At 34.4% G+C, this 15,947-nt stretch overlaps 1 protein-coding gene across 9 annotated transcripts in view; it reads left to right on the top strand.

Annotated features, from left to right (window-relative positions):
• Positions 1–15,947, top strand: part of CNOT1 (CCR4-NOT transcription complex subunit 1) — a 94,020-nt gene that overhangs the window by 30,478 nt on the left and 47,595 nt on the right. For 8 of the 9 annotated variants that reach the window (XM_031949953.1, XM_031949948.1, XM_031949950.1 and 5 more), the window contains exons 6-16: positions 34–88; positions 1,516–1,719; positions 4,096–4,264; positions 5,596–5,722; positions 5,888–5,998; positions 7,213–7,383; positions 7,811–7,938; positions 11,867–12,107; positions 13,856–13,975; positions 14,885–15,007; positions 15,245–15,396. In XM_031949953.1, coding sequence (XP_031805813.1) covers positions 34–88; positions 1,516–1,719; positions 4,096–4,264; positions 5,596–5,722; positions 5,888–5,998; positions 7,213–7,383; positions 7,811–7,938; positions 11,867–12,107; positions 13,856–13,975; positions 14,885–15,007; positions 15,245–15,396 — 1,601 coding nt within the window. The remainder of the gene's footprint in view (positions 1–33; positions 89–1,515; positions 1,720–4,095; positions 4,265–5,595; positions 5,723–5,887; positions 5,999–7,212; positions 7,384–7,810; positions 7,939–11,866; positions 12,108–13,855; positions 13,976–14,884; positions 15,008–15,244; positions 15,397–15,947) is intronic. The other variant, XM_031949952.1, reaches the window with a different exon arrangement.

Here is a 15,947-nt window from a genome sequence, read left to right as displayed (position 1 = left end):
GGTTTTTACTTTAATCTTATTTTCTTGCTTCAGGTCATTTTTGGTCTTGCTCTCTTGAATTCTTCCAGCTCAGATCTACGAGGTTTTGGTAAGTTGAGTATGCTTCAAAATGGTAGTGAATTTAGAATTTTATTCTTTAATGTTGGTTTTCTACAAAAACTTTAATGTAATCAAAGTGGTCCATTTTGTATTTCATAATGTTCTCTAGTTCTTCTTTGATCATAAATTCCTTCCTTCTCCAAAGATCTGATAGGTAAACTATCCCTTGTAATACTACTTTGCTTATGGTGTCACCCTTTATGCTCAAATCATGTGCCCGTTTTTGACCTTATTTTGGTATAGGATTTGAGATGTAGGTCTATGCTCAGTTTCTGACATGTTATTTTTCAGTTTTCTCAACAACTTTTTTGAAATAGTGAATTCTTATCCTAGAAGCTGGAATTTTGGAGTTACCAAATAATAGATGATTATAATCATTGATTATTGTGTAATATATTTGACTGATTTCATTGATCCACTAGTACCAAATGTTTTTGATGACTGCTGCTTTATAATAGTTTATCAGGTGTTTTATTTCCTGTGTAACCTTTGTTGCCTATTGGATGCTGAAATAATTAGTTACCCAATTGTCACAGATCACTTTATGATAACCCTAGCTGTTAGCAGCAGTACTTTGAAAGGAAGCCAGACTGTGGAAAATCTGGGAAGATTTTATAAATACATTTTCACATGTCCTTGCTAATTACTTGGAGCCATGGTACTTTGGAAATTTTCTTTTAACTTGATAGACAATTACTTATTTTGGTGCTTGTATACTTAAAAAGAACAACAACCATGACTTCTAATTACAGTTTGAACATTGTTTAAATGATGTCTTTTGTTTTTTATATCAGTTATTCCCAATTATCACTTACCCCCACCCTTCAGTAAACTGTCCCTAACATACATATAGTGCTCAATGTTTGCCAGGCACTGTGCTATGTGCTTTGTAATTATTATTATTTCATTTGATCATCACAATAATCCTGGAAGGTAGTTGCTATTGTTATCCCTATTTTACAGATGAGTAAATGAGTGAGTTGTCCAGGGTCACACAGCCTGACTCGGGACCCAATCCTCTCTCCATTGTGATATTCAGGTGTCTCAAAGAAAAACATTTAAAGTACTGACAATCAACATAGTGACCAAATTTCATAATAACCTGCCTTTTCCTTTTCATAATTTAGCTTGCAATATTTGTGTCTGTGTGGAGGGTAGGGAACTTTTTTATTTTTTTTTTTTAAAGATATTAGTGATCAGACCTAGACTGGGGTGCCCTTTAAAATTGAATTAGTTCTTTTTCAGTTTTGATTCTGGTCTGATGGGACATTGTTAAAGTTGGGGGCAAGAAGAAAATATAGGATGGGATTTTGAGAGGTAGAGAAATATTGAATTCTTAGGGATTGGGGATTTGTCTTTTTTTTTTTTTTTTAAATAGAACAGAAATAATGGTTTATTGTTGATTTCTTCTTTTAGCTGCCCAATTTGTCAAACAGAAACTTCCAGATCTTCTGCGCTCTTACATTGACGCAGACGTCAGTGGAAATCAAGAAGGTGGCTTCCAAGATATTGCCATAGAGGTCCTGCACCTCCTCCTCTCCCATCTCCTTTTTGGGCAGAAGGGAGCTTTTGGGGTTGGACAGGAACAGATTGACGCTTTTCTTAAGACACTGCGTAGAGGTAAGAGCATTTTCTATCTGTCTGGATTGCTACAAATGATGGTCCTTTTTGTTTTAGTTGATTAAAAATAATTTTATTTAGTAGATGGGTGCTATAAAGGGAGACATTCACCCTTCTCTTGTTAGATGTCCTGCAAAAAGCATTGCAGAACTTTTTGTACTAGAAATGCTTGGTGGTTTCATCTTCTTTCACCTAAATTGTGATTCCCATTCTGGGGTCTTTTACTTGAAGGAAATATTAAGTGATTCAATAAAAGCTACGTTGAAACTGGAATTCATTCTTGAATATAGGAATATGGTTCTTTACTTAAATCTTTTAGGATAAGAACAATGAGGGTCTTTGAATACTTTTAAAAGAATGCTTAATATGGTGTGAACATTGGGAGTATATTTGCCCTGTAAGCTGAACAAGTGAACAGTTGAGAGGTTGTCATCAGTTGTAAAGCTTTCCCCGGATTTTGTTTTTCTCTTAGAAGTTTGGGATAATTGAAATGCAAAGTAATAGTTTTAAGTCTCACGATATGACCCTGAATGTGCCTGCTTTGGAAAAGGACTCTTGACAGGGTATAGCTGCTGTTGTCATTGATATAGACCTTTCTTGGTGTCTTCTCAGGTTGTGGACTTCATTTTCATTATTTCATCTTCTTATTTAAAGGGAAGCAAATAGAAGCAGAGCGTTCATAGTTCTCTTCCAGCTTTTGGAATGGAAATCAATTAGATGTTTTTTATGGGGAAAATCAAGTGATATTTTAGTTAATGTGAATGTCATCAAACTAACACCAATAAGTCATTTGTAATCTAATTAATAAGAAATCTTGAGTACTGTTCGGTACTAGTTTGTAGTATCAGTCATCTTTTGTCCCCAAATCATGCCCTCTGTGAGCTTTCATAAAGGATGTTACCAATATTCCTGCAACTTTAGAGGCATTCTCATCTTCTTCTGAATCTTGTCATTTCTGTTGTTGCAGTCTTCCTCACACATCTTCTCTTTACTCTGATCTGCCTCCTCAGTTTAGGTTATTACCAACCACCTCTTATCTGGGGCATTGAAATAGTAACTGGTCTGCCATCCACCCACTCAACAAGCAAAGTGATTTTTTTTACAGCTTGGCTTCCTATTACATGCAGGATTAGATAGAGACTTTTATTTGGCATCTACAGCCCTTCCTTTTCTTACCATTTCATTCTTCTTAGATTCACGTTGTGCTATTCCTCTTGTACGCTGTCCATTTCTCATTTCAGAGCCAATTGTCCCCATTCCTAAAATGCTCTCCTTTACCTTTACCTCTTTTCCCTGGCTTCTTTCAGGATTCAACTTCAGGAAGCCTTTCCCAGACTAGTGCCTTCTCCTCTGAGGTTATTCTTCATATTCTATATTTATTTTGTGTTTACCTGTTGTCTTCTACATTAGAACATGTACTGTCTGAAGCTAGGGCAAGTGAATTTTCCCTGTCTTTATATTTTTGATCCCAGTAGCTATGTCCCATCACTAAGACTCATCTATTCCATAGGAGAACCATGAGCAATGCATATGTAAGCTTAAGACTCCTTAGCAGATAGTAATTGCTTAAAAAGTCTTTATGACTGACTGACATGAGGCATGAAAAGTGGGAAATTAGGTGTTAAAATGAGCTCAGTAACTCATCCTAGTATTCACTCCAGTATTGATCAAGACAGAGTCTTGGTTTGACTAGGAACCTGTAAATGATAGCAGCCAAGGTTTTGGGGAAGTAGAAGATGTATTGCTTAAGATTTGATTAACATAGGAATTGTCTTAATTGCCACAGTACTTAGAGCCAGCATTGGGCGTTAAGCTAAGAAGACTCAACTTCTAACTAGCTATGTGAACCTGGGCAAGTCCCATAACCCTGTTGGTATCAATTTGCTCATCTGTAAAAACTAATTCTTTGCTAAGTAAACCTCAAATGGGGTCATAAAGTATTGCATACAGTTGAAAAGTGACTGAACAGCAAGAAAATAATTGTTTAAGGTAACTTGTGTTACTGAACTTGAAATCAGAAAACCTGATATCTACTAACAGTGTGTAGTGTGGCTCTCTACCCACAATAATTCCCAATGTTAATTGTTTCCATTTGTGGTTATTCTTTTCTCCTCATTATTAGTTAAGTAGATTTTGTATTCCCAATCTAGCAATGTTAAAATAATACAAAATAATACTCTAGTCTTAACTAGCTTTGTGAATCTGATCAAACCCTAATTATTTGCCTCAATTTCCTGAAAATGGGCATAATAATGGCACCTCTCTCACAGAGTTGTTTTGAGGATCAAATGAGAATATTTGTAAAGTGCTTAGCACAATTATATAAGTATTAGCATTAATTTTTGTTAGTTTTTAACCATCCCTCTTCTTGAACAGATTTTCCCCAGGAACGTTGTCCTGTGGTGCTTGCACCACTACTTTACTCTGAAAAACGGGACATTCTAATGGACAGGATCCTGCCTGATTCTGGAGGGATAGCTAAAACCATGATGGAGAGCTCTCTGGCAGACTTCATGCAAGAAGTAGGCTATGGCTTCTGTGCAAGGTTGGTAGTGATTTGTAGTAATAATACAAATTCCAGTATGGAATTCTGAAATGTGTTCCTGGTATATATATTTGCGACTTATGTCTTTATTTTGATTGTATTTTGAAAAGCCAAAAACAAAATACTGAAACCTTTTGTATTTCTGATTGTATCCCTTTCTATTCCAGAGAGTCAGCCCCTATAACAAAAAATAAGAGGGGAAAAAATTTCAGCAAACCAATCAATCTGTTGAAAAAGTCTGACATTATTTGTGTTATTCCATACCCATAATCTAACTCCATCTCTGCAAAGAAGGAAGGGGAGAAGGTGCCTTCTTTTTCTTTTCTTTGGTGCCAAATTTGGTTATGAATGGCCAGCATTCAGTTGTAAATATTTTGTTGTTGTAGTTTCTGTTTGCAGTGTTTCAGTCTGTATTTTTTTCATGTTTCCACTTTGTCAGTTCATATCATTCTTTGTTTCTTTGTATTCATGTATTGCTTATAGCTAATAATAATAATAATAAACAGCTAATATTTATATAGTTTGTACTATGTTCCAGGCACTTGCTAAGTGCTTTAAAATTATTATCCCATTTGATCCTCACAACAACCCAAGTAGGAAGGTTGCAAATGAGGAGGCAGACAGAAATGTAATGACTTGGTCATGCATTACCCAACTAGTAAGTGTGAAGATTGAATTTGAACGTGAATCTTCCTGACCCTATCCTGATGTTCTCTCCACCAACCACTTGCCCTTGTATTCATTCATATACCTATCATAACTTAATTAGTTATTCTTGGGTCAGTGGGCATTTGCCTTTTTAATTCTATGACCCTCCTTCATTTGGGTATAAATGCTTGGCCATGAAACCTTTGGATCAGAAGTTATGACCATGTTAAACAGCTTCTTTTCATTATTTTAAATTGTTTTCGAGACATCTACCAACAATGTAGTAGTATCATTCTCTACCCACAATAATTCCCAATGTAAATTGTTTCCATTTGTGGTTATTCTTTGGTCCTTACGTTTAGTTAAATAGATTTTGTATTCCCAATCTAGCAATATTAAAATAATACAAAGGGGCCAAATCATGCAGACTATGTAATATGTACAGACATCCTTCAAAAATTGCTGATCATACTACATTTATTTTGATTATTAACAAAGTTCACCGAAAAGTTCCATGGCTAGACTATGCCCTTTGAGAATAAAGACTGTTCTTTATGTTTCTTTGTATCAGTACCTGGTACTTAGCATCATGACTTGCACACAGTAGACAGTTAACAAATATTTATTGACTGTTTCATTTTTTAGTATAGCATCCTGTTATAAAGTTGACATTTTTCTTTCAGTATTGAAGAATGTCGCAATATAATCGTGCAGTTTGGTGTTCGAGAGGTCACAGCTGCTCAGGTTGCCAGGGTTTTGGGAATGATGGCTCGGACTCATTCAGGATTGACAGATGGCATTCCATTACAAGTGAGTGTCAGAGATCAAACATTTTACCGACTAATTTGTAATAGTCTTATTTTCTTCATTGGAATTAAATTTTTCTGTGATTATTATTGCCTATCATTTCTTATATTTCTTTCCTTTATGTTTCCTTTCTTATGTTTTATTTGCTAATGAAAAGTTCTTTTTCAGTCTATCTCAGCTCCTGGCAGTGGAATATGGAGTGATGGAAAAGATAAAAGTGATGGTGCACAGGCCCATACCTGGAATGTTGAAGTCTTAATTGACGTTCTCAAAGAGTTGGTGAGTTTGTTGGCATTCACTTTTTAAAGTGTTATGTGAAGTAGACTCCAAAAGGAAGACATATTAAGAAGTGAGCTGACTGATTGAAGGTTAGCTGTATTCCTTTACTACATTTTAGAAAAACAGGTGAACAAATAAATAGAATTGTATGTAATGGAATAAATTTCTGAAAAGATGACATCGAAGATGTTGGATACCAGTGTGCATTCCCTTTGGAATTACACCTTTGAAGACTTCATCACAGGCTGTATTACTATATCTTGAATAGTTACACTGTTTCTGGAATGTTAAAATTCTGCTTAGGACCTAAACTAAATGGCATTTTAAATATAATTGAAATGAAATAAAATTTTAGAGCTGTGGGCACCCTCAAAAAAAGCCATGATGATGGTTTTAGGTTGTATCTTAATTTAGATTTATATTTGTTAATTTCTTCTCTTTGTCCCTTTTGCTCCCATTATGGTATACACTTGTTGACCAGCTTTTAAGTTTATTTTTTTTTAATTTAAAATTTTTCGAAATATTTTTTAAAAAGACTTTTAAATGAGCCTTTTATCTTCATCTTGTTAGCAGTGTAGAGCAGTTTTCTTGTAAATTGGGATGAAAAATAGTGATCTAGAAAAGACTAATTTCACATGAAGAGTTTGTACTTGAATTTTTGTTTTAAAAAGGATGGGTTGTTACTCAGATTAAATTATAGCCTTCATTTTTTTAATAATGTGGACATCATTTAATTCAGTTTAATTAATACATGCACTTACCTGAATCTTGTCATAGTCTTTGGTTAGAAGGATTATATATAATCTAGCTTATAGAAAATATTAACTAGAGCTTCAGCATCATCATTTCAACCACTGGGCTGTTTTTAAGTTTCATGATATGGTTGGTCATGATAGATGTCTTTTCCCCCCCCATTCTTTATATTTTTTTGCTCTTCATAAAAGTGGTAAAATTTTGACAATGGAGAATGCTCAAAACATATGAAGAGTCATAGCTTTTCTATAGTCTGTTCATTAATTTTAAAAATATCTTCTACTAAAGTTGGGCATTCCCTCCTTTATTCTTTTTAGATTGAATCTTTGTGGTCTAGTAATACTGTTTTAATAGTACTACTATAAGGGGAAAAGCCTACAAACTTTCCCCAACTCCAATTTCAGATGGCCCTAAATTGTGCTGTTGGCTTATTTGTTTATATCTTTCCCTCCTGGTTTTAGAATCCAAGTTTGAATTTCAAGGAAGTAACTTATGAATTGGACCATCCTGGATTTCAAATTCGTGACAGCAAAGGACTTCAGAACGTAGTATATGGCATTCAGAGAGGTCTGGGCTTGGAAGTCTTCCCAGTGGATCTTATTTATAGGCCTTGGAAACATGCAGAGGGCCAGGTAAACCTACATTTAATAACTTTTCCAAGAAGTAAGTAAATAATAACAGTATTTACCTGGTGGATACCGCACCTTGTACCTTTATTACTTGAGTTCTTGTTTTAAACTTTAAAAAAAAAAAATGTGAATAGCACTTATGTATAGCTTTTGTTGAAATGTAAGGTATGCTTAATCTAGATAGAATCCTCTAGCTGTTTGCACAAGACTCCCAGAAGCAAATCATTGCATGCTTTCCTTTGTATTTTATAGCAGTGATTTGTAGGCATGTGAAGAGTGTCTGGAGAGACTCCTATTTTCCCATTATTTTATATTGTTTAGTATGACATTTTGGTGCTTCATTTATGTAAAAGGCATCTTAAATTTGGAGGAGTTCAGTCAGCAAATCCTAAGTGAAATACAATAAAGTTTGTGTTTTTTCTTGTTCTAGCTCTCTTTCATTCAGCATTCGCTGATAAATCCTGAAATCTTCTGCTTTGCTGACTATCCCTGTCACACAGTTGCCACTGATATCCTCAAAGCACCACCAGAGGATGACAATCGAGAAATTGCCACATGGTAAATATTATTTCTTTTTCCTATAATGGAAATTGGATCTCTCTTCTCTCTTTTGAAATGGATAACTTTCAATAACTAATAAATTCAATGCATTGTGTACTGGCAGTGTTGGATCTAAGTAACTTTGTAGTCTCTTGTCATATACTTTAAAGTTGGCTACGTGAAGAGTTACCTTTGACTGTTTTCTTCTGGTGCAAGAGACAAGCTGTGTTATAATATTTCCTTCAAACTTCTTCTTATAAGTCTTGTATGTAGTTCCTTATTCTTGAGCTACCTTATATTAGGCTTGTTCCAAGTTTGAGAATGTTAATATGTGGTTATTGGATTTGAGGTCAGAAATCCGTACTGCCTGAAATAAAGTGTTAACTAGATTTTTTCTCCTTTCCCTTTTTATTTGCTTTCCCCCTTTCCCTTTCTTTTACCTTTCTTTTTTAAAGACAAGATAAAACAGCAGCATAATTGTCATTTAATTAGTAGAGCCATATAGGTTCACTTCATCTAAAAGGATAAACTGATTTATCTTGTGGGGGGAGGTGCGAGCTGAAGAGTTTGAGATGTATTTTTCTGCTGGTAAAATGGATTGTTTTTGTCCTATTAACTTAATTATTTATTAACTTTAAAAATTAGCTAAGTTTTCTAGCTTCCTTTTGTTTAGGAAAGTAACTTGTCCCTTCTCTGCCATTTACCCCTCAATCCCCTCTTATTACCTCCTCCTCCCTCAAAAAAAAAAAAAGAAAGGAAGAAAGAAACTTTTATGTTAGGAATGTATATAAAACCACTTTTTAGAAACGATGTCTTTGTATCCATTAAAATCTTACAGTTAAAGGGATTTTAAAACATATCGTCATTTGCAAAATGAATGAGAAACTACCTCTCTTTTCTTTCTGATGGAGTTTATTTACTCGTCTCTTTGTTTAAAGCTGATTTTTGGTGAGAATGTTTATAGTGTTCTGTTCCCTTCCCATTTTTCTATAAAATTAAAAACTATTGTGGACCACATAAATAAAAAGCAATATAACCTACAGTTATTTCAGAAATATGGCAATTTTTAAAATACATTTCTAGGTTTTAATCACTTGGAGAATGGGAATACTTTCTTCCCTCTCACGAGTTGAAGATTTAGTGTTGGCTCAGGAATAAGTCATGGGCTAGGGAGAAGAGTCTTGGCTTCACCACTATTAAAGGAGAAGCTTCCCATTCTGGTGTATTTTCAAAAATCTTCCCCAGCTCTTGACTGTTGGCACCCTTCCCCTCTTCTCATCCTGAAAGACAATAACCACTGTTTCTTTGTGGGAAAATAGAGGCCTCCAGATTGAAAAAAAATGGATGAATTTTTCAGCATTTTTCCCCCCATAGAATTAGTATGTTTGAGAGCATAAATTCCTCAAATCCTCTTTTCCATTTTCAGTAAAGATGCTTTGCAAAGTTGGAACTGTCACATCATACTTACAAAGAAAACAAAGTTTCATAGTTGTATTTCCAACTTGAAGTTGTTAGGATAAGTAACCTTGAAGACTTTAAGCTCTATTACGGATATAAATTGGTGTCACTCTTCTTGGCAGTTAAACCTGTGAGATAATGCAGTTTAGCCAAAGGATTGCTACCTTTGATTTAAAGTTTGCTTTGATTAGTCTATTTCTTGGATTTTTGCTTACTACCATGGTTGATTTTGACTCTGTGATTGCCATTTGGATTTTAATATATACTTTCTGTATAAATTAATCTTAAATTTTATAATCATATACTTTAGCTAGAGTTTTCGAAGTCACGTAGAAACTTATACTTTTGACTTAATGGGGTCCAAATCAATGCTCATACATAATTCACAAATCTTATTACCTAAAATTTGAAGTGATATTTTCTCAATTGTGAGATTTATTATACATGTGCTTAGATCTTTCTCTGTACCTTCAAAAATGCATTCTGCTCCTTGCCATCATTCAGCATATTAATATTTCCCATTACCACTACATACTGTGTTTTGACCTTTTGTTGTAGTTTTGTAGATATGTGATTAAACAGTGTGTTACTAAAATGTTTATAGTCAGAAGCACAGTTTCATTGAATTGCTAGGAGGCTAGTGTTTTTATTTTAATTCAGTGCTATACGAAATAATAAAAAAGCCTATCTTTAATAGAAAACTAGAATGGATCCTGGGATAAAATGTGTGTGGTTGGTTGTTCCTAAATTCAGGTCTCCAGAAGTGAAAGTACAAACTTGGTTTTCTTATGGAACAATAAATTTTAAGAATTTTAAAGGGTATGGCTGCAGCCAAGCCCTTCTAATTTAGAAGTTTATCAACTGTTATAGATCAGAATATAAAATTCAGCTTTTTCCTGATGAAGGGATTTGATCTCCAGATAGTGTTTAAAAAAGAAAATTTCCCAGCTTATTGGAAAAATCTTTGGATAGGCTTAATTTAATTCTCATAACTTCAACTTATCTGCCAACTAAAAATAATCTTGTTAGCTATATAAAACATTGCATGTTAATAGAGGCATGGCACTTTTAAAAAAAATAGATACTTCCTAATGATGAGATGCAGCATGATATGAGTGTGGACTTAGAGAAAAGACAACCTAGGTTCAAATCTGGCCTTTGTTGTGTAAACTGGGCAAATCACTTAAAACTAAGTCTCAGTTTCTTCTGCATTGTAATGGGGGGTTGGGATGGGGTATCAAAGCAATGAATTCTAAAGTTCCTTCTACCTTTAGATCTGCGATCTTGTAATTCTGTCTTGACTTGTCCTTTATTGTCAGTAATGAAAGTCAAGCAAAATAAATGACCACAATAAAATATTCAAGAAATGTCTGTTGTGTGCTTGGCACTGTGCTAGGAGTGCATACATATATAAAATGAAATATTCCCTCCTTGTGAATATCATACATTTTAATGGGGAAGACAACAAATAGACACTCACATATAATTATGTGTATGCATATATGTATGCATTAAGACATTACATTAAGACAAATACAAATAAGCTGAAAGTTGTATATAAATTGGGGTATTGGGAAAGGCTTCACATAAAAGGAGATGCATAAGCATAAGGAAGAATGACTGAGGTTGAGATGAAAATGGCCTCCATTGCATGCATGGGGAATAGCCAGGGCAAATGCAGATAAAAGTAACAAATGGAGTAAATACATGGGAAAGGTCAGTTTGGCAAAATTGCAACGTTTTTGAGAGGAAATGATGTTGATAACTTGGGGCTAGGTTGTGTCAGGTTTTAGTAGCTGAATAGAGGACATATTTTTTTTTCCTAGAGGCCATAAGCAGCTATTGGAGTTGTTTGAGCAGAGTTTGCATATTTAGATTTGTCCTTAATGTTACATTGCTAGTGGTGTGTGTAGGATGGATATGTTAGAAATGTGTAATGGGAAGAGATTCAAGATACAGACTAACAGGGAAGCTGTTACAAGAATGTAGGTGAGCAATGATGGCAGCCTGAACCAAGATGGTAGCTTTAGGAGTGGAGAAAAGGGATTTTGGCAAGATATAGGAACAGAGACAGGCATTAAATTATGTCAAACTTAGAAATGTGGAAGATGGAAAGGGATTTGGGGGAAAGTTGTTGAATTTAGGATCTCTTTGGGACATCCAGTTTGAAATGCCTAATAGGCAAATTCTGACAAGAAGCTGAAGTTCAGGAGATATAAGGATTCACAGAGATCTGGGGATCATTAGTGTACAGATGATCATTATTCTCTCTTTCAATGATGAAATATTAGCATAAGTTTAGCCAAAATAATAGTTTAAGAAATAAGAGCCTTTGGTTTCTTGTTGAATGTATAAACCTTAAAAATAGTAATATTTTTATATCATAGAATCTTGGTCTGAATAGCCAAAAATTTGGTAGCTTAATTTGGAAAACTTAATTTTTTGGGATGTGAATTCTCATATGCTATCTAACTTCTATTTTGGTTAGGAAGAGCCTGGACTTGATTGAATCTCTCTTGCGACTAGCAGAGGTGGGACAATATGAGCAAGTCAAACAGCTCTTCAGCTTTCCCATCAAGCACTGTCCAGATATGTTGGTATTGGCCTTACTACAGATCAACACTTCTTGGCATACACTGCGCCATGAACTCATCTCCACCCTGATGCCAATTTTCCTTGGAAACCATCCCAACTCTGCCATTATTTTGCACTATGCCTGGCATGGGCAGGTAGGAATTCACCACTTTGCCTGTTTCATTTAATTATTTTTTCCTCTGAAAAAATTCTTCTTATGTTTTAAAATGATTCTCCATTCTGTCCCGTATTCAAGACATAGACTTCTAGCTCTGTGATCCTGAGTAGGTAGAGCTCTTTTTGCTTCAGTTTTGTCAGCTGAAGTCCTTACTAGCTCTAGCTCTGATGCCATTTCTCTAATGATGGGATATTTTTCATTGTATTTGATAGGCAGAATTTTCTTGAACATTTCCTTCTGACTAATCCTTAATCCATGTTTCTGGTATTTGTACTTGTTTCCAAAAAATTTCCAATGTTCTTTTTTTTCCCCTTAACTTCTTTATGCTAACTTATTGCCAAAAGAACTCACCCACAATTCTAAAACATCTTGTGATTCTACCTGTTTGTTACACATGCATGTACATTGTTAATCTTTGAGCTCTGTTCTCAAAACAAGATTGTATTAGAACATGGAAGTCATGTATGCTTTATCATTTTTGTCCTTAACAAATATATTTAAAAAAAAAAATTGTTTCTCAAAGTAGCTAGGAAATCTTGTCACTTTAATCCAGGCCTTGTAAGTATGACCTTCCTACTTTGAGGTACTGAAGACTGTCATTATAAAAATAATTTTATTTTCAAATGTGCAATTTAATTTCACTTAGTTTAATAATTGCTAAGGCTTTTTAATAGTTATGTATTTTAGTTTGCTTATTGCTTTCTAGTCAGTGAATACTTCATCCCAAACATCTGCATTCTGTTGAATAAGAAGTACGATGCATCTTTTTTTCTTTGAAAATTGTTTGTTTTTACAATATTGTCATAGTATAAATTTTTTTCCTTGTGTTGTACTCATTTCATTCTGTATCAATTTATGCAAGTTTTTAAGTTTCCTCTGAACCTGTACCCTTCTTTTGTCACCATGAGAAACAACCTGTTGTAAACATTTTTGTCCATACAAGTTGTTCTTAGATCTCCTTGGTGTGTAGCTCTCATAGTTGAGTAATTGGGTCATAGGTTATAAAATTTAATGGGCCCAATTCCAAATTGCTTTTCAGAATGGATGGATCAGCACCAAGAGTGCTAATTTGGATTTCTTCCTCTGAAAACTGTGTGTTTATAACTCCTAACCATTTATCTATTGAAAAGTGGCTCTTAAACCATCAAAATCATTCTTGTCTTAGAAATGAGACCTTCATCAGAAAAAAAACAACCCACAAATAATAATAACCATGGATGTATTGTCTTCTCGGTCAGTTTAGACAGTTAACAAAATTTCAATAAGAAATAATATAGGTGACATAATTAAGTGTTTGGACCAATTTTGATCAGCCTTTAGAGTTTTTAAGAGTGAAAATTTTTATGTTATTTTTTTTTTTTTTTTTTGGTCCTTGAGAATTAGACATTTTATTATCTTGAGATTTAGGGTACTTGAATGAATTTACTACAAGTCTCACTCAGAGTGTAGAGTATTTTAAAATTGCTTCTATTTTATTATGGTAATAGGCTTTCTTTTAATTGAATTAAAACTTCTAGGCAGAGACGAAGTTAAGATGATAGAATCTGTTTTCTTAACTAAGTTTCTGGTTTTTATTAGAAAGTTCATATATTCTGATTGGGCTTATTCAAAACCAGATGCTCATGCTTTTAATGTGTAGAATAATCTCTGGTAAAAATTAAAATAGAGTTGTATGATAGTTGTTTATAAAATTCCCTTGCTCCTCTGCCTCTTCCCCTCCTTTAGGGACAGTCTCCCTCAATTCGCCAGCTTATCATGCACGCCATGGCAGAATGGTATATGCGAGGAGAGCAGTATGACCAGGCCAAATTGTCTCGGATTCTTGATGTGGCCCAGGACTTGAAGGTGAGTTGGGGGTTATACTCTGTCATTGCTTTTTTTTGGTTTATGATAATACTCATATTTGTTATTCTACTACAAAACGATTTCTCTAGGAATAATTGACAATATAACAAGCTTTGACCATATAAGGACTTAGACTTTTTTTTTCTTTGTTAGGTCAGCTAGCTTGTTAATTTTGCTCAGCAGGTACTGCACACTTAGTTTTCCTTAATTTTCCTTAATTGTTATCAGAAGGTGATGGTATTAGTGTGCCTCTAGAAGGTTTAATGTTTTTTAACCATTCATTGTATTATAGCTTCTGTGGTCTTTAAGCCATCTGAAGGTTTTCAATTTTTGGCCATTTTTATGTGTGATGTTTTTGTTACTGTTTCTTTGAGGTATCTATCGCCTTTCTATGGACTTTTATTTATTTGGGATGCAGCTTTTGGTAGCATAGCTGGTCTGATAGGACCACCAGGGCCTCCTGAAAGGTAGTTATCTTTGTTGCATCATTATTGCTCTCTGGGTGTGCTTTATATTTCTGATGTTTCAGTTGAGTTTTTGTTAGAGTAAGTTTGTGCAGAGATGTTTTAGATGGGATATAGATTATGGCTTCAATTTACCATTTGAGTAAAAAGTCGTTGTCTTACTCTATGCTGTCACTTAGCTGTAGGTTTTCAGGTATTTTGGAAAGCACAAGGTCAAGTTTAGTTGGAAGGTAGTGTCATGCTTTTACATTTAGAACATTAGTTCTTATTGTAAGCAAGACATAATGCTATACTAAATAGTACCAAACTATTTTTGTTGTTGCCAAGAAAATAGTAGCAGCATGCTTTAGACTTGTTTGTGAAAATGAGAGGGATTAGAAAGAATAAGACAGAGAGGGAAAGTTACTGATCTTTTGACTAGTAGTCTCTAATTTTTTTTCTTTAGGCCTTGTCAATGCTGCTAAATGGTACTCCATTTGCCTTTGTTATTGACCTTGCTGCACTTGCCTCTCGTCGGGAATACCTCAAACTTGACAAATGGCTCACAGATAAAATTCGGGAGCATGGGGTAAAGCAGGATTTTTCCTTTCATTTCTGAATTTTAATTTTGGTGATGAAAAATTGCTAAAGAAGTGATCTAGTTATGTAGCATTGAAGATGTGGAAAATGTTTTTGGTCTGATAGTTCAGTTCCCCATCCCTTGTCCCCCTAAAAAACCCTATTGAGCTGTAGTAGCTTAGTGCATTATTCTGTCTGATAACAATTAAGATGAAATTCAAATAGATTGAGACTTTCTCTTCCTCAGGAGCCCTTCATCCAGGCGTGTATGACTTTCTTAAAGAGACGGTGCCCTTCCATCTTGGGCGGCCTTGCCCCAGAGAAAGATCAGCCAAAAAGTGCTCAGCTTCCTCCAGAAACACTGGCAACGATGTTGGCTTGTCTGCAGGCTTGTGCGGGGTAAGAATGTTTGTGGGAAATGTACTTGAAATGTGGGAATGAAACAATAACAGTGCTTGTTTTTATACATTAGTCAGTCTTGAGTACATTCCTTCCCTCCAGGTAAACCATTTCTTGTAACATAGACTAAAAAAGAGCAATTCAGCAAAGTTAATGAACACACTGACCTTATCTTAGTGTAGCCAATAGTATTCTACATGCTATTCTTTTGTGACTAATATAAATAATGTTAATATTATAAATTAAAATAATAAATAAAATAATAAAAATAAAAGCATTGTTTCTTTTTTTATCCTTTTTTTACATTGTGGTAAATTAAATTCATGTACAATACTTTGTGTAGACATTCTCCAGTTTTATTTTACTTTTTTTTATATAGATATTTTCTATTACAAAATGTTCTGCCTATGAATATTTTGCTGTAAATGGAAACTTTTGGTCTTTGGCTTCCTTAGGATCTTTGCTCTGGTCAGATCTCTTTGAACCAGTCAGGATAGGATAGGCATGTTATCCAGAATCATTATGCTGCCTCATATCTCCACCAGCTGTGT

The sequence above is a fragment of the Sarcophilus harrisii genome, chromosome 2 (genome assembly GCF_902635505.1).
Source record: "Sarcophilus harrisii chromosome 2, mSarHar1.11, whole genome shotgun sequence".
Lineage (NCBI taxonomy): Eukaryota > Metazoa > Chordata > Mammalia > Dasyuromorphia > Dasyuridae > Sarcophilus > Sarcophilus harrisii.
This window is presented reverse-complemented; position numbering and strand designations above follow the sequence as displayed.